This window comes from Saccopteryx bilineata, chromosome 2 (genome assembly GCF_036850765.1).
Source record: "Saccopteryx bilineata isolate mSacBil1 chromosome 2, mSacBil1_pri_phased_curated, whole genome shotgun sequence".
Classification (NCBI taxonomy): domain Eukaryota; kingdom Metazoa; phylum Chordata; class Mammalia; order Chiroptera; family Emballonuridae; genus Saccopteryx; species Saccopteryx bilineata.
The window spans coordinates 270,924,628-270,946,125 of NC_089491.1; the positions used below are offsets into that span (position 1 = coordinate 270,924,628).

At 44.7% G+C, this 21,498-nt stretch overlaps 2 protein-coding genes and 1 non-coding gene across 4 annotated transcripts in view; all 3 read left to right on the forward strand.

Moving 5' to 3' along the window:
- Nucleotides 1–15,154: 15,154 nt before the first annotated feature.
- LOC136323246 (V-type proton ATPase 16 kDa proteolipid subunit c-like) lies at nt 15,155–15,872 on the forward strand. Its single transcript, XM_066255068.1, has one exon. The coding sequence runs from the start codon at nt 15,280–15,282 to the stop codon at nt 15,661–15,663; it is 384 nt and encodes a 127-aa protein (XP_066111165.1). The 5' UTR covers nt 15,155–15,279; the 3' UTR covers nt 15,664–15,872.
- A 1,329-nt stretch (nt 15,873–17,201) lies between these two features.
- Nucleotides 17,202–17,308, forward strand: LOC136327874 (U6 spliceosomal RNA). The gene has a single exon (XR_010729934.1). It is a non-coding gene; the product is annotated as a U6 spliceosomal RNA (small nuclear RNA).
- Nucleotides 17,309–17,778: 470 nt separating this feature from the next.
- The window catches only part of P2RX7 (purinergic receptor P2X 7), a 39,235-nt gene continuing 35,515 nt past the window's right edge, over nt 17,779–21,498 (forward strand). Inside the window, exon 1 of one of the 2 annotated variants that reach the window (XM_066260614.1) lies at nt 17,779–18,038. In XM_066260614.1, the coding sequence (XP_066116711.1) occupies nt 17,920–18,038 (119 nt within the window). In that variant the 5' untranslated portion in view covers nt 17,779–17,919. The remainder of the gene's footprint in view (nt 18,039–21,498) is intronic. The other variant, XM_066260616.1, reaches the window with a different exon arrangement.

Genomic DNA, 21,498 nt, shown 5'->3' on the forward strand with positions numbered 1-21,498 from the left:
GAGAATACAAGCACCCTAAGGTCTGTCTTGTTCACTGCTAGATCCCCGGGACCTATCAGGGCCTGACACTTCGTAAGTACTTAATAAACATCTGCTGTTATTGAATAAGATAGTAACAGCTACCATTTATTTGGTGCTGAGCACTTAAAAGCATTATCTTAATCTGTTCAACACATAGTTGAGCACCTACTATGTGCCAGGCACTAGTCTAGGTGGCTGGTGATACAACAGTGAACAGAATAGACAATAATCCCTGCCCTGACGCAGTTCACATTTCATTATGACACTAGATACAGTAGATAGTATGGAGTAGATTTGTTACTATTTTGACAGGTAAGGAAACAGAGTCAGAGAGGTCAGGCAACTTGCCCAAGGTCACACAGCTAATCATTTCACCCTGACACCTGGCTTTTCTCCACTCAGTTGCAAATGTTGGGTTTTGCCCAGTGATGGGCATAAGTGGTTATGGATCTCAGTTCCTGCAATTGCTTCCCTGAAGGATCAAATTGTCTTTCTGGGAATCAGACACAGGATAGTGGTAAGAGGTGACTTCCATGACCTCAGAGTCCCTGCCCCCCCCACCTCCCCACTCTGTGACGACATCTCACACCTGGGGTGTTGCAGAGTTGAGCCACAGGTCTCAGTCACCCCCACCGTCTTATCGGCATGTGACATCCCCAAGTGGCTGGGGCCTGCGGGCCTGGCAAAGAATGCAGCCAGAACAAAAATAAACCTGCCACATTCCTTGGCAGCCCCTTGCCCCTTCCCGCTCTCCAGCCATCCATCCTCACAGTGCTGCCTGCCAGGGAAGGCCGAGAAAGGGACAGTGGGGTGGAGGAAGCAGGCATTGCTGCTGTCCAACCCCAAGAAAGCGAGGGAGAGGGGAAGAGAGGAAGAGAAAAGAGAGAGAGATCACCTTATATGGGAACGTGCGCAGACACTGTGTGGCAATGGCTTGAGGGCAGTGGAGGTCAGATACCAGACAGATGGAAGAAATTAAACATGGGACAGAGCGTGTTCCTGGGCCCTGGAAACAGCTCTTGTTTCACAGTGAGTTCGCACAAAGCCTGGCCCGTTTTCCTTTTTTGCCTAAGCTGAGCAAGATGTGAGTCCTAAACTTGACAGGACTTTGAGCCAGGCCCTGGCTTGGCAGAGGGCTCAATCCCCTCAATTAATTTCTTTAATGAACAAAACTCCTCTTTGCAAATAAAAAGGAAAAGACTGGGCCTATCTCCCAAGAGTTTCCAATATCTTCCTAAAGCGTGTAAATTAGTGATTAATGAGTAAATACTCTTTTCATTTCTCACTCATTCATTCAACAAAAATAGGAAACCAATTAGACACTGAGCCAGGGGTTGGGAAGACAGTGTTGATTGATTGATGATGATGATGATAGTTAATAATAGTTACCATTTGCTGATTTGCACTCATCTGATAAATAAATTCATAATAATTTACTTAGCACCTTCCATGTTTTGATCATTGGTCATACAGAACATTGATCTAGAATCACCTGGTCCCTGACCTACAGAATTTGCAAGGGGGGGTGAGAAAACAGAAATGGAAATAACAGGTACTGAACAGATGATCCCATTCCATGTTCACAGCAGCCTTTCGAATTAGCTACTGTTACCATGCCCATTGAACACAGGGTTTCTCAACCTCAGTGCTCTGGATATCTTGGGCTGGATCATTCTTTGGTGTGTGTGTGTGTGTGTGTGTGTGTGTAATGGGGGCTGCTCTGTGCGCTACTATAGGATATTTAGTAATAGCCCTGGCCTTTACCCACTAGATGTTAGTAACAAGCAAAAACAATGTCTCCAGACAGTGTCAAATGTTCCCTGGGGGATAAAATCTCTGCTAGTTGAGAATCACCAATTCAACAGTGAAGAAGAGGCTCAGGGCCACTTAAGAAACTTCCTAAAGGCCCTGGCCGGTTGGCTCAGCGGTAGAGCGTCGGCCTAGCGTGCGGAGGACCCGGGTTTGATTCCCGGCCAGGGCACACAGGAGAAGCACCCATTTGCTTCTCCACCCCCCCGCCGCGCTTTCCTCTCTGTCTCTCTCTTCCCCTCCCGCAGCCAAGGCTCCATTGGAGCAAAGATGGCCCGGGCGCTGGGGATGGCTCTGTGGCCTCTGCCTCAGGCGCTAGAGTGGCTCTGGTCGCAACATGGCGACGCCCAGGATGGGCGGAGCATCGCCCCCTGGTGGGCAGAGCGTCGCCCCTGGTGGGCGTGCCGGGTGGATCCCGGTCGGGCGCATGCGGGAGTCTGTCTGACTGTCTCTCCCTGTTTCCAGCTTCAGAAAAATGAAAAAAAAAAGAAACTTCCTAAAGTACATCTACTGGCAAGAAGGACTCCCGACTCACACTCACACACTGGTTGTTCCAATTTCAGTGCCCGTAGGCCTGACCATTACAATTTTAAAACCTGTCTCCTTGACAACATATATTGTGGGTTTGGATGGCTGTAGGATTCATGAACTCCACAAAATGGACGTTATCTGTGTTAGTTGAGATTCTCTGAGAAGCAGATGCCAAGACTGGCTCAGACTTGCAAAGGATTTACTGAGAATTTATTTACTCGTGCCTGTGAAGGACAAAGGGGAAGGGAGCTAGAGGAGGCAGGTGAGTCTTCAGACTGTGATGCTAGGCTGACTCGTGCGGAAGGAAAGGGTGAAGGAAGGACTGTGTAGGAAGAGCCTCAGACAGCAGAGTTTCAGCCGAGCCACAGTCACCCGTAAGAGAAGTCCCACGTGGGTCAGCAACGGGGCTCCATGCGCCATCCACTGTGCCCGGTCACTGACTGTGAGCAGCCCTGGGGAAGCATGGCCTTGGCAGGAACTTGCCGGATCCAGTAGGGCGGGCTCTAGGGCTGTCAGTCAGCCATGCTCCTCGGAGCCGACTCTGTTGAAGGAGATGAGTGGCGCAGTCCGTCTGCCACCTCACCAGAGAGGTCCTGCCCAGTAGTTCCACTCACCCTCCAGCAAGGGGATTTAAAAGGCACCAGACATGCAGTGGATAACAAACCAGCTCTGGCCTCTTTTAAGCAAAAAGGTTCATTTTCCTTGCAATGTCTTGAGCTTCTTACTGACCTTCAAAGTCAGCTCCAATTTCAGTACCACCATCGAGGAGGGAGAGTGCGTCCCTGAGTGATTATTTCATAGCTTGTGAAGGTGGGTACTCACTGAGCCTCAGTTTCCTCATCCGAATGATGAAATTAACCTGCCTTATCTCATAGCGTTGATGTGAGGATTGAATGAATGTTTATGGAACTGCTTTTCAGATGAAGATGCTGGTCCTCCTGCATGAACTTCCTGCCCATCCCTTGGTTTTGTACAGACATCCTCCTACTAGACACCCTCTCTCATCCAACTAAGACTCATCTTGGCACCTACACTGGGGGGGGGGGGGAACTAGCATCCCCAGGACTAGGTGTGACAGATTGACAAGTTGTGTTTGGCTCACAGAATGCTAAACAGAGGTCTCAACTAACATCCCTAGCAAAAGGGAGTGGTGGGATTGGCAAACTGTATGGTGCATGTCCCATCTGAAGCAGATAGCCTCTTCTCAGCTCCGACTAATCTGCCTCACAATGTATTCAGATTTCTTCAGTTTTCAATGAATCCCAGAAATAGTCTCAAAAGTGAAACTGAGTCTCATTGGCCCTGATTGGCTTGATCTAGTCATGTGCTCATCCATGAGCCAATCACTGACCACAGAGTGGTATTCAGACTTGGTCACATGGCCACTTCCCTTTTGAGTTCCACTGTTGACCTAAGCCTATTCCAGTTTTCCACGGAATTACTAATAACCTATGTAGATGCTGAGACAGAGGGAGGTGCTTAATTCCTTTTGCAAAACAAAGAGCAATATTTGAAAGAGAACCCACTACATCCCATCACATCAAAACTTTGCAAAACACCAAGTTTTTAAAGCTATTTCTGTGAGTCCACTAAATAGCCTCTAAGATGAAGCTGATTAAGAAAATGATGAGCCACCCCGGCTAGATAGCTCGGTTAGTTAGAGCATCCTCCTGAAGCGCAGAGGTTTACGGTTCTATCCCTGGCCAGGGCACAGACAGGGAACAGATTGATGTTCCTCTCTCTTCCTCTCTCACTAAAATCAATAAATAATATTTTTAAAAATTTAAGATTAATAAAAAAGGAAAGACAATGATAAGCCAAATGGCATAACATCTAGAAGCCTCGGTTTGGTCATCTATACACTGAGTAGAATAAAATAAGAATTTTCTAATTCTGAGGATCAGAAAGTGCTTTGTGAACCAGAAGGCAGGTTAAGTGGTTCTCAATGCTCAGCCCAGACATACAGCAATGCCTTCTTGGTACTCAAATGACCTCAGTTTAGGATGTGGTGTGACCAAAACTGCCAGTGGATTGGTTTATTCATGGCTTTAAATTTCTTATGCTCCTGAGGCTCCACTTTCACATCTGTATACTGGGCAAGACCTATATCCTTACTGTGTGCTGAGTATAAAATAAGGACCCTTGAAAAAGAAATTAACCTGCCTTATCTCATAGTGTTGATGTGAGGATTGAATGAATATTTATGGAACTGCTTTCCAGATGAAGATGCTGGTCCTCCTGCATGAACTCCCTGCCCATCCCTCGTTTGGCTATTATCATTTCACTTCAATTCTCTCGCCCAGGTTCAGACCATAGCAAAACAGCAAACCAAACTGAACTTGGAGGCTCAGACTCCAGAGCGATGCTGGTGCACTGCTGCCCTCTGCTGGCCGGAAGTGGTGCCTCCGACGGTTTCTTACAGGGGAGAGTTTTTGGAGCTCAAGCTTGGCTCTCTATTGTAAGGCATGGAGGAGGGATGTCACCTCAAGTTCCTCATATACAATTTGGTCCTTTACAATATCATTTGTAGCCTGACCTGTGGTGGCGCAGTGGGTAAAACTTCGACCTGAAATGCTGAGGTCACCGGTTCAAAACCCTGGGCTTGCCTGGTCAAGGCACATATGGGAGTTGATGCTTCCTGCTCCTCCCTCTCCCCCCTCTCTCTCTCATCCTCTTTCCTCTCTAAAAATTAATAAAAGTAAAAAAATTTTTTTAAAAAAACAATATCATATGTGGAAAGTAGCCACGGCACTTAAACATATGTCAGCGTGGAAAGGAGAAATCTAGAGAAATTATCCTTCTTTTTTTTTTTTTTTTTAACACTATTTTTTTTTAATGGGGTGACATCAATAAATCAGGGTACATACATTCAAAGAAAACATTTCCAGGTTATCTTGTCGTTTAGTTATGTTGCATACCCATCACCCAAAGAGAGATCGTCCTCTGCCACCCTCCTTCCAGTTCTCTCTGTACCCCTCCCCCTCCCCTCCCCCTCTCCCTCCTTCCCTCCCCCCACCCCCCTTAGCCACCACACTCCTGTTCATGCCTCTCAGTCTCGCTTTTATGTCCCACTAATGTATGGAATCCTGCAGTTCCTGTTTTTTTCTGATTCGCTTATTTCACTCCGCACAATGCTACCAAGACTCCACCATTCCGCTATAAGTGATCCATTGTCACCATTTCTCCTAGCTGAATAATATACCATGGTGTATATGTGCCCCGTCTTCTTCATCTAGTCCTCTATTTTTTTTACAGTGATTAAAAGCCTTTAAGCAAACTCTTGGCCAATACAGCAAGAATCCATAAATGAGTAGTGTCCTTAACATGTTCCCCAAGTCCAAGTTGGCCCCCTCACCATGCCAAATCCCTGAAAAATGCAACCCAACCACAGTTCAGTCTGTTAGGAGCTGTCACAGGGAGCAGGAGTCCAGGAAAGTTCCCCACAGGAAAAGTCCGTATGGCACTGGAATTGTTGTCACCATTCTGTACTTTGCAGCTCATGTCCAAGTCCCAATGACCGCTGCTTCTAGCTGGTAATGATTCAGGTAGGCTGGAAAAAGCCATTTGCAGCATGCGTGGATATGGAGCTTCTGTTCTCCTCTGCCTGGAGAGTTGAGACCAGGTTGCTTTTCCCTGGAGCTCTGTGACTGTGGCCTGGTAAAGAGAACCTTGGGATACACTAAGCTGGGTGGCAAAGGTAAATTCATAATACAAGTTGGCAAAAGGAGGAAAGAGAGCTCTAAATTAAGAGTAGGTCCCAGCCTGAAATATGAGTGGGGCATTGAGGTAGGAGGAATAAAGGAATCACTATATATTAAGCAAAGCAGCAGAAAATAGGACTATCAACACCCACAACAGAGATCTTTGAGGGAAGAATAAAGAACCTGACTATTCAGGCAAAACATAGTTAAGTGGCCCTTGTGCAAATGAGATCAGTTTACCTGCTTCTTGGAAGAAATACCCTAGGCTCGTCCACAGTGTCGTAGATGGGGTCGACGGCCCTGGGCACCTTCAGCCTTCAGTGGCAAACCCCAGCATTCTGGGCAAGGTTAGGTCATAGGTGGCTGGAGCAGGCCTGGAAGAGACTGAACCCTCCCTTAGAGGAGCGAGGGGGAAGCCTACCTTCCAGTGTCCCTGTTTCCTCACAGCAGAGGTGTGTAAGCCTGGCAGGCTTTAGCTCAATGACCTTCCTTTCCACTATTGAAGCAGGACCCAGATGGCATCCTATGAGACCCCTTTGGGGTGCTGGAGCCTTTAAGGGTGTATCCTAAAAGCTGGTAGTTCCCCCTGATCTCTATTGGGCTTTTTCTGCCTCTAGGTATCTTAAAAGCCATTCTCAGAAGATCTCGCTGAGGGGTTTGAGGATCCCCATCCGCCTATATGAATCTTTTCCATATATCTGGAGCTATTTGGAAAAAAGACAGAACAGTGTTATTAGCTAGATCTAAAAAGAAGGTAGATTTGGTGTCTCCTATTCATCAGCTTTCAAAAGAAATGTAAATTTTTTTTTTTTAAGTTAAAAGCATGATATGGTAGACCCGTCGGAGTCATTGGCCTGGTGTGCAGAATTCCCGGGTTCAATTCCCGGCCAGAGCACACAGGAGAAGCGCCCATCTACCTCTCCACCCCTCCCCCTCTCCCCCCCTCCTGGTCCCTCTCCTCCCGCCCACAGCCAAGGCTCCACCGGAGCAAATCCACCCTGGGCACTAAGGATGGCCCCATGGCCTCCGCCCCAGTTGCTAGAATGACTCCGGTTGTAACAGAGCAACATCCCAGATGGGCTGAGCATTCCCCCCCGGTAGGCATGCCAGGTGGATCCCAGTCAGGCGCATGCAGGAGTCTGTCTGCTTGCCTCCCCATCCCCATCCTCAGAAATATACAAAAAATAAATAAATAAAAGAAAAAATACAAAAATAAAAATAAAAAAAAATACAAAAAATAAAAAATAAAAAAGGGGGGGAGGTCATTCCCTTGTGCTAAAGCACCAGGGAGCATGGAGTGAGCTTGAGTATGTCCTATGAAACATGGAGCTCTATGTTTACATATAAGACTTTGAAGAAGGAGGAACTGCTGAAATAGTTTGTCAGCATTTGTCCCTAAGACAGCAGTCTTTATAGGGGGAACACCATACGTAAATATTTGCTGTCTGTCTATAGATTAAGGGGGGAATATGGCAAATGCTGAAAAGCCATGATCTTTGTGCCCCTCCCCTCCCCCAACCCCCTCCCTCTCCTCCCCCCACCCTGTAACCCCAACACTGTTGTTCATGTCTCTGAGTCTCATCTTTATGTCCCACCTATGTGTGGAAACATATAGTTCTTAGTTTTTTCTGATTTACTTCTTTCACTCAGTATAATGTTATCAAGGCCCATCCATGTTGTTGTAAAAGATCCTATGTCATCATTTCTTATGGCTGAGTAGTATTCCATAGTATATATATATACCAAAGTTTTTTAATCCACTCATCCTCTGATGGACACTTGGGCTGTTTCCAAATCTTTGCTATTGTGAACAATGCTGCCATAAACATGGGGGTGCATTTCTTCTTTTCAAACAGTGCTATGGTGTTCTTGGGGTATATTCCTACCAGTGGTATAGCTGGGTCAAAAGGCAGTTCGATTTTTAATTTCTTGAGGTATCTCCATACTGTTTTCCACAGTGGCTGCACCAGTCTGCATTCCCACCAGCAGTGCAGGAGGGTTCCCTTTTCTCCACATCCTCGCCAGCACTTATTCTGTGTTGTTTTATTGATGAGCGCCATTTTGACTGGTGCGAAGTGATATCTCATTGTGGTTTTAATTTGCATTTCTCTAATCATTAATGATGTTGAACATTTTTTCATATGCCTATTGGCCATCTGTGTGTCCTCTTTGGAGAAATGTCTATTCATTTCTTTTGCCCATTTTTGGATTGGATTGTTTGTCTTCCTGGTATTAAGTTTTACAAGTTCTTTATAAATTTTGGTTATTAACCCCTTATCAGATGCTATGTCAAATATATTCTCCCATTGTGTAGTTTGTCCTTTTATTCTGTTCTTATTGTCTTTAGCTGTGCAGAAGCTTTTTAGTTTGATAAAGTCCCATTTGTTTATCCTGTCTTTTATTTCACTTGCCTGTGGAGACAAATCAGCAAATATATTGCTGCGAGAGATGTCAGAGAGCTTACTGCCTATGTTTTCTTCTAAAATGCTTATGGTTTCACGGCTTACATTCAAGTCTTTTATCCATTTTGAGTTTATTTTTGTGAGTGGTGTAAGTTGGTGGTCTAGTTTCATTTTTTTGCAGGTAGCTGTCCAGTTTTCCCAACACCATTTGTTGAAGAGGCTGTCTTTACTCCATTGTATTGTCTTACCTCCTTTGTCAAATATCAGTTGTCCATAGAGCTGTGGGTTTATTTCTGAGTTCTCTGTTCTGTTCCATTGATCTATGTGCCTGTTCTTATGCCAGTACCATGCTGTTTTGAGTACAATGGCCTTATAATATAACTTGATATCTGGAAGTGTGATACCTCCCGCTTTTTTCTTCCTTTTCAGGATTGCTGAGGCTATTCGTGTTCTTTTTTGGTTCCATATAAATTTTTGGAATATGTGTTCTATGTCTTTGAAGTAAGTCATTGGTATTTTCATTGGTATTGCATTGAATTTATAAATTGCTTTGGGTAATATAGACATTTTAATGATGTTTATTCTTCCTAACCATGAGCACGGTATATGCCTCCACTTATTCGTATCTTCCCTGATTTCTTTTATCAATGTTTTATAATTTTCTGAGTACAAGTCTTTAATCTCCTTGGTTAGATTTATTCCTAGGTACTTTATTTTTTTGGTTGCAATGGTAAAGGGGATTGATTCCCTGATTTCTCTTTCTGACAGTTCATTATTAGTGTATAAAAATGCCTCTGATTTCTGAGTATTGATTTTATATCCTGACACCTTGCCAAATTCTTTTATCAGGTCTAGTAGTTTTTTGACTGAAACTTTAGGGTTTTCTATATACAATATCATGTCATCTGCAAATAATGATAGTTTTACTTCCTCTTTTCCAATTTGGATGCCTTTTATTTCTTTTTCTTGTCTGATTGCTGTGGCGAGGACTTCCAGAACTATGTTGAATAAGAGTGGTGAAAGGGGGCAACCCTGCCTTGTTCCTGATCTTAAGGGGATAGCTTTTAATTTTTGCCCATTGAGTATTATGTTGGCTGTGGGTTTGTCATAGATGGCCTTTATCATGTTGAGGTATGTTCCCTGTATTCCCACTTTGCTGAGAGAAATTATCCTTCTAATCACACTATGTTAACCTTTAAAAATACTGAGACACATTTTACATCTTCTTGTGTTAGATTGCCTTATATGTTTATTATAGATGTAACCAAATGGACAGCTGAAAATTATTCTATAACTTGCAACAAGTGTGCTTCCATTCTTTTTAATAAAATAGTCAAAGTCTATACATTTTAAGAGCCAGAACAGGAGTCTGGATTCCAGTACAGATGCATGGCAAGATTCCCCTTCCATGATGCTGTTACAACATCTTATTAAGTCTTTGAATTGAACCAAAAGACTAGTTGGACTGATCATCACCATCATTATGGGACTAATAGCTGTGACCACCGCGGCTGCTGTATCTGGAATTGTATTACATCAAAGCATACAGACTGTGGACTTTGTACAAAAATGGCATGAAGATTCTGAATAACTGTGGACTTCTCAACGATGTATAAATAGTAACATTAATGCTAAAGTTAATGATTTAGAACAGACTACACTATGATTATGTTAGGAGATCAAATTGTTAGCCTGAAAAGACTAATTAAGCTAAAATGTGATTGGAATGTAACTACTTTTTGTGTTACCCCTATTCCTTGAAATCATACTTATTTCCCTTGGAAAAATGTTAAAAGCATTTGTTAAATCATGGAAACTTAACTATGGAAATTTTAGATTTACAAAAGCATATTGATGCTACTTTTAAGGATCAGTTGAAATTGATTGATGGAGAAAATTTACTAACTGCTATTTCTTTCTTTCTTTCTTTCTTTTTTTTTTACAGAGACAGAGAGAGAGAGTCAAAGAGAGGGATAGACAGGGACAGACAGACAGGAACGGAGAGATGAGAAGCATCAATCATTAGTTTTTTGTTGCGCATTGTGACACTTTAGTTGTTCATTGATTGCTTTCTCATATGTGCCTTGACCGTGGGCCTTCAGCAGACCGAGTAACCCCTTGCTCGAGCCAGCAACCTTGGGTCCAAGCTGGTGAGCTTTTGCTCAAACCAGATGAGCCCACGTTCAAGCTGGCGACCTCAGGGTCTCGAACCTGGGTCCTCGGCATCCCAGTCCGACGCTCTATCCACTGCGCCACCGTCTGGTCAGGCATAACTGCTATTTCTGATGGAATCAGTAACTTGTTTCTTCTAAAACAATTTAAGATTTTTGGAGGCATTGTACTAATCATTTGTTTTATATTTCTTTTATTATATATAGTTAGAAGAAGAGACAATCAGAGTCAAAGCAAAATAGAGCAGCAATCTCCATGTTATCTCTTATGTTACATAAAGGGCAAGCAAAATAGCCTTTGCATAGCATTCAGCTCTAGAATTTAGAAAGGAAATGTATTATGTTTTTAAAAAGGTAGAAACAGCCTGACCAGGTGGTGGCGCAGTGGATAGAGCGTCGAACTGGGATGCAAAGGACCCAGGTTCGAGACCTCAAGGTCGCCAGCTTAAGCGCAGGCTCATCTGGTTTGAACAAAGCTCAACAGCTTGGACCCAAGGTTGCTGGCTTGAGCCAGGGGTTACTCGGTCGGCTGTAGACCCCCCACCCCCACCCCCTTCCCGGGGTCAAGGCACTTACGAGAAAGCAATCAATGAACAGCTAAGGTGTGGGAACGAAAAACTAATGATTGATGCTTCTCATCTCTCTCCGTTCCTGTCTGTCTGTCCCTATCTATCCCTCTCTCTGACTCTATTTAAAAAAACATTAAAAATATATGTTTAAAAAGGTAGAAACATCAGCTGCTAAAACTAAGCATTTCAGAAGGGACATTGCTCCTCCCTCCCTCACATAACCATAACTAACTAACTCTGGCCCCTAAGATGGCTGGTTAATCAATGATGGGTAAGACTCCTGAAGGCAGGAACAACCTAAGATAGGCACAGTCGAAGAGGGGCCATCAAGAGAAGACTTAAGAACTAATAAAGGTGAGGCTCAAATTCTCACCCTGGAGAATACAGGAGACTGCTCTCCTGAAATAGTGGTCATCATTCACTGTCCAGAGCACCTAAAGAGGAGGACTCCGTGGAAACTCTACAGTGTGTCTGTAAAGTCATGGTATACTTTTGACTGGTCACAGGAAAGCAAAAAAAGATGATAAAAATGTGAAATCTGCACCAAATAAAAGGAAAACCCTCCCAGTTTCTGTAGGATGATGTGGCAGCATGTGCGCATGCACAGATGATGATGTAACACCGTGTATACAGCGGAGCAGCCCAACAGCCATGCCAGTTGAGATGTGGACGGTACGGAGGAAAGTTCAGTGTGTTCTTTTTTTTTTTTTTCATTTTTTTTTTTCATTTTTCTGAAGCTGGAAACAGGGAGAGACAGTCAGACAGACTCCCGCATGTGCCCGACCGGGATCCACCCAGCACGCCCACCATGGGGCGACGCTCTGCCCATCCTGGGCGTCGCCATGTTGCGACCAGAGCCACTCTAGCGCCCGGGGCAGAGGCCACAGAGCCATCCCCAGCGCCCGGGCCATCTTTTTTTTTGCTCCAATGGAGCCTCGGCTGCGGGAGGGGAAGAGAGAGACAGAGAGGAAAGCGCGGCGGAGGGGTGGAGAAGCAAATGGGCGCTTCTCCTGTGTGCCCTGGCCGGGAATCGAACCCGGGTCCTCCGCACGCTAGGCCGACGCTCTACCGCTGAGCCAACCGGCCAGGGCAAGTTCAGTGTGTTCTGTGGCTTGCTAAATTCGAATCCGTGACCAAAGTGCAACGTGAATATTGGCGCGTTTATAACAAAGCGCCACCACATAGGAATAACACTACTTGGTGGGATAAGCAGTTGAAGGAAACCAGCAGTTTGGTGGAGAAACCCCGTTCTGGTAGGCCATCAGTCAGTGATGAGTCTGTAGAGGCTCTATGGGAAAGCTACCTAAGGAGCCCTAAAAAGTCTGTGCGTGAGCCCACATTGAACTGCACTGAATAGGTATGAAACTGGGAGAGTTTTCCTTTTATTTGGTGCAGATTTCATATTTCTATCGTCTTTTGTTGCTTTCCTATGACCAGTCAAAAGTGCACCATGACTTTACAGACACACTGTAGAAAAACCAAGCAGCTGATGATACTACCAATAAGGTAGCCCTAAAATCAGTAGGGTTTGGGGGAAATTTTAGTAAATTTATTAGAACCCTTGTTGCCAAAGGTTTTTTGGGTTTTTTTTGCAACCAATTAGAAAAAGATTTTACCAGCAAGAAAGGGACGATTAGGTATAAGTAGTAGTCAGAAAAGTCAGTGTAGGCTAAATAATAAAGAAAAAAGGGGGATATGTAAGAGACGATTCTGCACCAATATAAACGACAGTTAACTGCAGAGCAAGGGTTAATTGGAGACAAGAGATCTTGGAATATGTTAGCCATGGGGAGACACTGGCCTGGGTTACTTGAATGCAAGTACTCAGGATTCTTGGAGGAATGCCTCAAAGACCCAGATGTACTTTGTGATTGATAAGCTCTGGGACTCTGACTCTTCTTGTGTCCTTGTTCATGAAAAGAAACAGTAGACATCCAGGGTTGGGGATAAAATGGATGGGAAAAAAGGCTTGTGTAACTTTCTAGTTTTATCTGCTGAGCTATGGCTTTTGGAACTCAATAAATATGCAGTGGTGCTGTTTCTCGGGGCTGGATCCACCTAAGAGTTTCAGCCCTCTGCCCATTAACTTGCATTTGGTGTGTCTTGCCTCGTGAGTCCAAACCATAAAGAAATTCATAACACTGAACCACAGCCAGGAGGCCATTCTGTCTGCAAGCCATGAGGACACCATTTCCAGCTGTGCACAGGTGGCTCTTCAGGGGAAACATTTGCAGGAATGAGTCAATAACCATTTACTGAACGGCCACTCTGACAGTCCTGTACCAGACCCTTGGCTGATCATTCATTTGATCATTCATTCATTCATTCATTCGGTTATCAAACAGTCACTGAGCACCTACTATGTGCCTTGCACTGTGGCCCTTGATTTCACAGTTTACAACTGAATTTACAGCATTGGTGCCAACACCGTGTAGACCAGGGTTTCTCAACCTTTGGCACTACTGACATTTGAAGAAGAGTATGTGTGGTATCATTGTATCATCACTGCAAATCCAAGCTGGTATTGATACCAGTGGCAGTTTGAATGGGAAGAAGAACCAAACGCTGGCCAGATGAGAGTGTGGTGTTGTCATCAGTTACTTGTGAGAGCATCCAGTTACCTTTGCATTTTTTACTATAATGCAAAATGGGCGCAACACTCACAGAATGATAACTTGAATGTCCCATTTTTTGGAGCTATCTTGTTCGCATTTGATAACTCATCACATTTCAAACAGTTACATAACTTTTTAAGTGTGGAACCATTAGAATACCATACCTTCTCTCCCTCTACCAACTTCATCTAAATAGCTAGCCAAATGCTCTATTGTGAATTATTTCTTTCTCCCCTGATTTGAAATGTTTTTATCATATGCTCCATTCCCATTTAATCATATTTAATACTTGACTGTATCTTGTTCCATTAATTTATGTCAGTTCCTCACTAGTAGCTTTCAATTACATCCAGGATTGGAAGCCAGGCAGCTAGTCCCTCAGTGCCCTGTGTTCTAACCACCAGGCTTTATTGCCTTAATGGGAGTCCTATGGACCTCCTCTTTTTTCCAGAGGAGATTACTGTTATCTGCAGAGTCCCAGCAGAAAAATGATGGCATGCTCCAGTGGAGTAACTACTGGTGGGGCCATTTATAAAGGTGTTTGTTGACAGAGTTAAGAAAAAGCCATAAATGACAGTGGGTCACCTGGGGCAGGTGACAGCAGGGAGGCCCTACCACCCCCAGGCCTGAAGGGCAAGGAGAGAGCAGTGCCCAGAGGCCTTGCCATCTGCATCTGGGCGAGGAGGAGCCAGGAAGATTCACACTCACCCTCACCGTCTCCTGCTGTCCTGTCTCCTGAACTGGGAGCAAGGAGGGAGGGAAGCCCCCTGATACAGCTCACTGGGTGGAAAGGTAACATTTAGCCCAGACTGGCAGAGTGAAAATTCAGCTGGGCCATTTAGCAAGCCCAAAGAGCAGAAATGGGTAACGTCAGCTGCCAAAATGAGAGGAAACAGTATTTCTCTGTAGCTGTAGGGATAATGCCCCCCATCTTGAGTGACTAGGGCGGCTTTCTAACTTACTGGGAAACGCCATCCTCTGCCCTTGCAGACCATCAGAATCTTTGCTATTTGAAATGGTGTCAATAAGAATTGAAATATTCCGCTCTTACCTGGAGGGTCTGTCACCTTGCCACAGAGAAGCAGCTTCCATGTGCACTCAGGTTGGAGCTTCAGGTGAAGGATTCTTGTAACGTTCGACATTTTAGTTGTATTGCTTCCAAAGAAACACAGCCCTGGGTCCACTTTAAAATCCAGGCCTGAAGTTGACTGTTTTATACAAAACCTGCTTTGCTTTGAGCCTGTCAGAATCTGCTTTCATTTAAATTTGATCTAGAGCCTTGGCAGTGGTCTGGTCGCTCACCTCACTCTTGCTCCTCCAGCCCCCGCCCGCCTTGTCCAGCCCGTCCTCACCCTAGCCTCGGCCCGCTGAGCTCGCTCCCTCCCCATCTGCAGACATGTCTGAGACTAAGAACAGCCCCGAGTACCCTCCTTTTTCGCGGTCATGGCGCCTCGGCCGCCATGGTCTTCAGCGCCCTGGGTGCTGCCTATGGTACAGCCAAGAGTGGCACAGTCATTGCAGCCATGTCTGTCATGCTGCCAGAGCTGATCATGAAGTCCATCATCCCAGTGGTTATGGCTGGCAACATCGCCATCTATGGCCTGGTGGTGGCAGTCCTTATTGCCAACTCCATGACTGAAACCATGTCACTCTACAGGAGTTTCCTTCAGCTGGGCGCGGGCCTGAGTGTGGATCTGAGTGGGCTGGCAGCCGGCTTTGCTATTGGCATTGTGGGGGACGCCGGTGTGCGAGGCACTGCCCAGCAGCCCCGACTATTCGTGGGCATGATCCTGATCCTCATCTTTGCAGAGGTGCTGGGCCTCTACAAGTCATTGTGGCCCTAATCCTCTCCACAAAGTAACCCCTTTCCAAGCCCACCAGCCACAGAATATGATATAAAGACCACCCCTCCTCATTCCAAAATGAAGAGCCTGACATACACGCACGGGGCAGCTGCCCCTCCCCCCAGTAGTTGGTCTTGTAAATGCGCAGTGTCCTAGTGCCCATCGTCTGTTGCCCCTTCCCGCCCCATGCCGTGGACATCTGGGCCCATTCATCACCCATCCAGGTCCCCAAGAAAATAAAAAATAAAAATAAATTTGATCTAAACTCCGCCTCCCCCCCTCTGCCCGAATCCTATGGTAACTCTGCCCCTCTGACTGGTGATGCCCCCACACACCACCACCACCACCCCCCTGCCAGTTCCTCTGGCATAGGTTCTCCCTCGCTAAATGGATCAAACTGAGCTTTATTGGATGGCAGGTTTGTTCCTGGTGGTCTTAGGCTGACCGGCCCAGGTCATGGGTAGACCTTCTGGGACACAGAGCAGGACAGAGAGAGGGTCTAGAGCAGTGGTTCTCAAAGTGTGCTCCAGGGCACACTGGTGTGCCCTAGAAGATTTCCAGGTGGGCCCTATGGTATTCCAGAGAAATATGTGCCTGTTGGGGACCAAAAAACCAACAGGGTTTTTGGAGTTTAGATTTTTGGGGGACAGAGGTATGGGGAATTTCTATAAGCTGATAGTCTGCCCAACCCCCACCTCACTTGCCTAATTAGGTTGCAAAAGGCTGTTAAGCTGTGGTGTTGGATTGTTTACACTACCCCCTATGTTCCCAGGAAAGACTGGAGGCAAGTTTCTTCTATCCTTTGTTTGGTGTAAAGTTAAGATGATATGTATGGTGGGAGTTTTGGATTAATAATTAAACATAAGGAATTGTCTTTTGAAGCCTTTTGGATTTCTATAAAAGAATATGTGGCAATATCTAAAAAAGCTTTGAACATTTTACTACAATTTTCAACATCTTATTTATGTGAATTAGGATTTTCTACCCTCAACACAATTAGGAGTAAAAAGAGAGGAATTCTTCAATGTATTGACGAGGAAATGAGAGTTTGCCTTTCAAATATATGCCCAAACATTGAAGAAATCACTAGGACACATCAGGCTCATGTTTCTCATAAACACAAGAATGAAAAAACTTAACACATTTGTGCTGGGACCTGCTGAATTTACTAAATCTTACTAAGAATGTATCTATATATATAAAAAGATAACTTTTTTGTCGTTTTTTAAATTTTTTTAACCCCTCTTTTTTACAAATTCTAAAAAGCATAACAAAAAATGTAACATAAAAATGTTTTTTAATGTCAGAATAAATTTAATTTTGTCATATTTATTCTGTTTACCATAAAAGCACACTTGGACTTTATATTTTTTCTTTAATATTTGATTTAATTATTATAACATTTCTCAGAAATTTGTATATAGTGTGCCTACAGTTATTTGTAGGATTTTAAATGCGCCCCAACTTCAAAAAGTTTGAGAACCACTGGTCTAGAGGGTCACACAAGAACTATCCAGGATAAAAATAAGGTACCTCCTGTGCTCGCTTCGGCAGCACATATACTAAAATTGGAACGATACAGAGAAGATTAGCATGGCCCCTGTGCAAGGATGACACGCAAATTCGTGAAGCATTCCATATTAAAAAAAAATTTAAAAAAAGGTACCTCCCCCCAGCAAACCTGATTCCCTCCTCCATCTACAAGACAGGAGAGTTGTGAGGGAGGATGGGAGGGGAGAAGGAAGGAGACCTTTAGTCACACAGTGTTCACACACATCTGAGACTGAATCAAGGGTTGTAGAAATGAATCAATCAGTCTCTGAGTGGGGCCTGAGGCAATGGAAAGATTTCAGCCCTTTACTGAGTCACAATGGAAGCACTGGGTCTCCTGACATTTTTAAAGCTGCCCCTTTACCCCCAATGAAATGAGTCCAAAGTGAAAAGAAAATGGGGAAAGGCAGAATTCTAAAAATGCCCTTCCTTTGAACACCATCTTTGTGCAAGCATCTGGGGGAGGCCAGCTGGGGCGGGGCCATCTGGTGGGCGGGCCAGTAGGACTTGTCTTCTCTTGTTTATTCCCAGCCACATCTGGGCAGCTGCCAGAGCCCGCTTCCTCTCTGCCATCATTGGAAGAGCTCAAACTGAAAGGCTCCTGCTAAGGATCAGGACAGTTTCATTTCTGCTTACTGGGGGGCCTGCTGTGGCCAGTGTGGGAGGGCTGAGCCCTGGTCGAGCCCCAAACGGAGAGCTCCCGCCATGCCAGCCTGTTGCGATGATCTTTTCCAGTATGAGACAAACAAAGTCACCCGGGTCCAGAGCGTGAACTATGGCACCATTAAGTGGATCATACATGTGATTGTCTTCTCCTATGTTAGGTAAGTGTGTGGGGGGGTGAGGATGACCCCAAATCTCTGCAGTGGTTGATGGCACAGGAAACTCCAAGGTGCAGCATCTGGTGTACATCCTGAATTCCACGTGGTTTTAAACTCTGAGACATGAGACTCCTAGCAAGGTAATGGGAAGGGAAGGGAGAGGCCGGAGAAGAAGCAGCAGGCAGGAGGAGGCAGCGCCCGTCTGCTGCAGAAAGGAGCCAGGGGAGGCGAGCATGACACTTCGGGTTCTACTCAGGGAGGGCATGCCTGGGAAAGGTAGGAAAACACAGGGCAACACCCTAGATTCTGAAGGAAGAGGCAAGGAATCGCGGCGCACCTAGTGATAACACTGGTGACTATCTGACTCATCACTGCTTAGGGGTAGGAATAGGACCAAACTTGTAAATGTAACTTCAGGTATTCTCCAGGGTCAGGAAGGTTCCCTTGCCTTTTTTTTTCTTTTTTAGTTTACTGAGATATAATTTGCAAGCTATACAATTCACCCATTTAAAGTGCAGAATTTAGGCCTGACCTGTGGTGGCGCAGTGGGATAAAGCATCGACCTGGAACACTGAGGTCGCCGGTTCGAAACCTTGGGCTTGCCTGGTCAAGGCACATATGGGAGTTGATGCTTCCTGCTCCTCCCCCTTCTCTCTCTCTCTGTCTCTCTCTCTCACTCCTCTCTCTCTAAAAAAAATCAATAAATTAAAAAAAATAATTAAAAAAATTAAAGTGCAGAATTTAGTGGGTTTTGTAATCATATTCACAGAGTTGTGCCATCATCACTACAATTTTAAAATATTTTCCCTGCCACAAAAGAGAAATCCCACATCCCTTAGCCATCACGCCCAATCCTCCGAGTCCCCTGAAGCTCTAGGCTTTCTATCTCTATGCATTTGCCCACTCTAGACATTTCACAGACATGAAATGACACAGTGTCTGGTTCTTTGTGGCTGGCTTCTTCCATATAGCCTTATGTTTCGAAGGTTCATATATGTTGGAACAGATATCAGTACTTCATTCCTGTTTATGGCCAAGGAATATTCTATTGTATGGATAAACCACCTTTTGGTGGATATTTGGGTTGTTTCCAGTTTGGGGCTATTATGAATACTGCTATGAACATTCATGCACAGGTTTTTGCATGAACATGTTTTCAGTTTTCTCAGGTATATAACTATGAATCAAATTGGTGGATCATTTGGTAACTGTATTTTCTTTTGCTTTCTTTTTAATTTTTTTTTCTTTTTCCAAGTGAGAAGAAGGAAGATAGAGAGACAGACTCCCACATGAGTACTGACCAGGATCCACCTGACAACCCCCATCTGGGGCCAATACTTTGCGCATCTGGGGCCATGCTCACAACCAAGCTATTTTTAGCACCTGAGGCATAGGCTCCAAGGAGCCATCCTCAGCACCCAGGGCCGAGTGCTCTAACCAATTGAGCCATGGTTGTGGGAGGGAAAGAGAGAGAGGGAAAGAGAAGCGGGAGGGGAAGGGTTGGAGAAGCAGATGATCGCTTCTCCTGTGTGCCCTGACCAGGAATCAATCCTGGAAAGTCCATACGCTGGGCTGATGTCTATCCACTGAGCCACAGGCCAGGGCCAAATGGTAGTTATTTTAAAAAAGAATCTTTTTGAATATAACAGGTATTTTAATAGGCAGTGCATCCTCTCCTCTGACTATCAAAGCAACCACTCCCACATTTGGGATTCGAGAGCTGAAAATGTGGATTCAGAAATCTTTCACCTCTTTTTTAGTTTCCTTACCTGCACACTAGGGACGATGGTTGTGAGGATATGAGTTAATCAATGCAAAGCTGCTAAAAAAAATACCTGGCATATGGCAAGCCCTTATCAAGTGTTAATTTTACTTATAGTAACTATTAGGATTATCATTATTTGATTCATGTTTACTATGCAACAAGTATTGAATAATAAACCATATGTTAGAATTCTAAAATAAGACACAGTACTTAGACCAGATATCATAGAACTGATGATAAAAAGCATAGTTAGTAAATGCTCCCTTATCAGAACACAGATGGTATTATTGGGTCTAGCACACAATTTCTTTGTTTCTTTCTTTTTATTTGAGAGAGAGAGAGAGGGAAAAACATTGATTTGCTGTTCCACTCATTTACACATCCATTGGTTGATTCTTGTCTGTACCCTCATCGAGGCTTGAACCTGCAACTTTGGTGTATTGGGATGATGCTCTAACCAACTGGGCTACCTGGCCAGGGCCAGCAGACAATTTCTTAAAAGCAGATTATTGTACATATAAGAACAGATTATTATGAGAACACCTTACAATAATAAATATTTTTCTTTCATATGGTGGAATCTTATTTTACATGCATTTAATTCTTTTAAATTCAGTTATACATGTTCCACGGGAGCATGAAGAGAAAACACAATTAAAACAGTACAAGGTCCTTAAAAAATTCTGGCCTGTGGTGGCGCAGTAAATTAAGCATTGACGTAGAATGCTGAGGTCGCTGTTTCAAAACCCCTGGCTTGCCCAGTCAAGGCACATACAAGAAGCAACTATGAGTTAATGCTTCCCGCTCCTCCCCCCGCCTCTCTCTCTCTCTCAAATCAATAAATAAAATCTTAAAACAAACAAAAAAACAACAGCACAAGGATTCAGTGATTGGCGCCCCAGAGTAAGTGTGAGATGAGACTTGAGTCGGGGTCCCCTCAGTCAGTCTCTGCACACACGTGCTTCTCACAGCATGAGCATTTTGGCACCCTACCTGTGAATCCAGATACATATTTTCCACCCAACATGTCCCCTAAAATAAGCCAACTTCTTTACCTTCACCTGGAGCAAAACTGGAAAAACAGCAACTTGTTCCAGAGGAAACACTGGCTGTGACGGGCTCCCTGGGAGGTGCAAGGGCTGTGGGCTGTTGGCAGAGCTTTGTGTGCCACGCTTTTGATGGGGTACAATGTTTACTGTAAGTGCTGACTTTAGAAGAGAACCCCCTGTAAAATGCTTCTCCATTGTTTCTATTTTAAAATATAAAATTGAAAGGAAAATATTGCCAGCTTTGCTTTTCCCCTCGTGTTAATGGAAGATTTGCATCTTACAGAATGGTGTCCAATAGAACACAGCTTGGGAAATGCTGCCTTAAATTGTACTTTGAGGCCTCAGGTGGATACAACTGCCAGTTGGCCATCTGTGAAATGTTAGAGCCACGGTGCCCCGGGGTTGGGGGATGCAGTATGCATCACACAGGACTGATGAGGAACGCAGGTGGAAGTCCAGACAGGCTCGGGTGAAATTCAAGATACACAGTAGCAGGTGGTGGGTTCTGGCCACGGGGTTCTGGGCTCAGAGGCTGTCCATACCAGGGCTGAAAAGGCAAAGGGTCAGGATAATAAAGTAAGACAGGGCCTCAGTTATAGAGACTGGGGCATGAGACAGGAGCTTGCAATACAGGAAATAGGACCAGAGG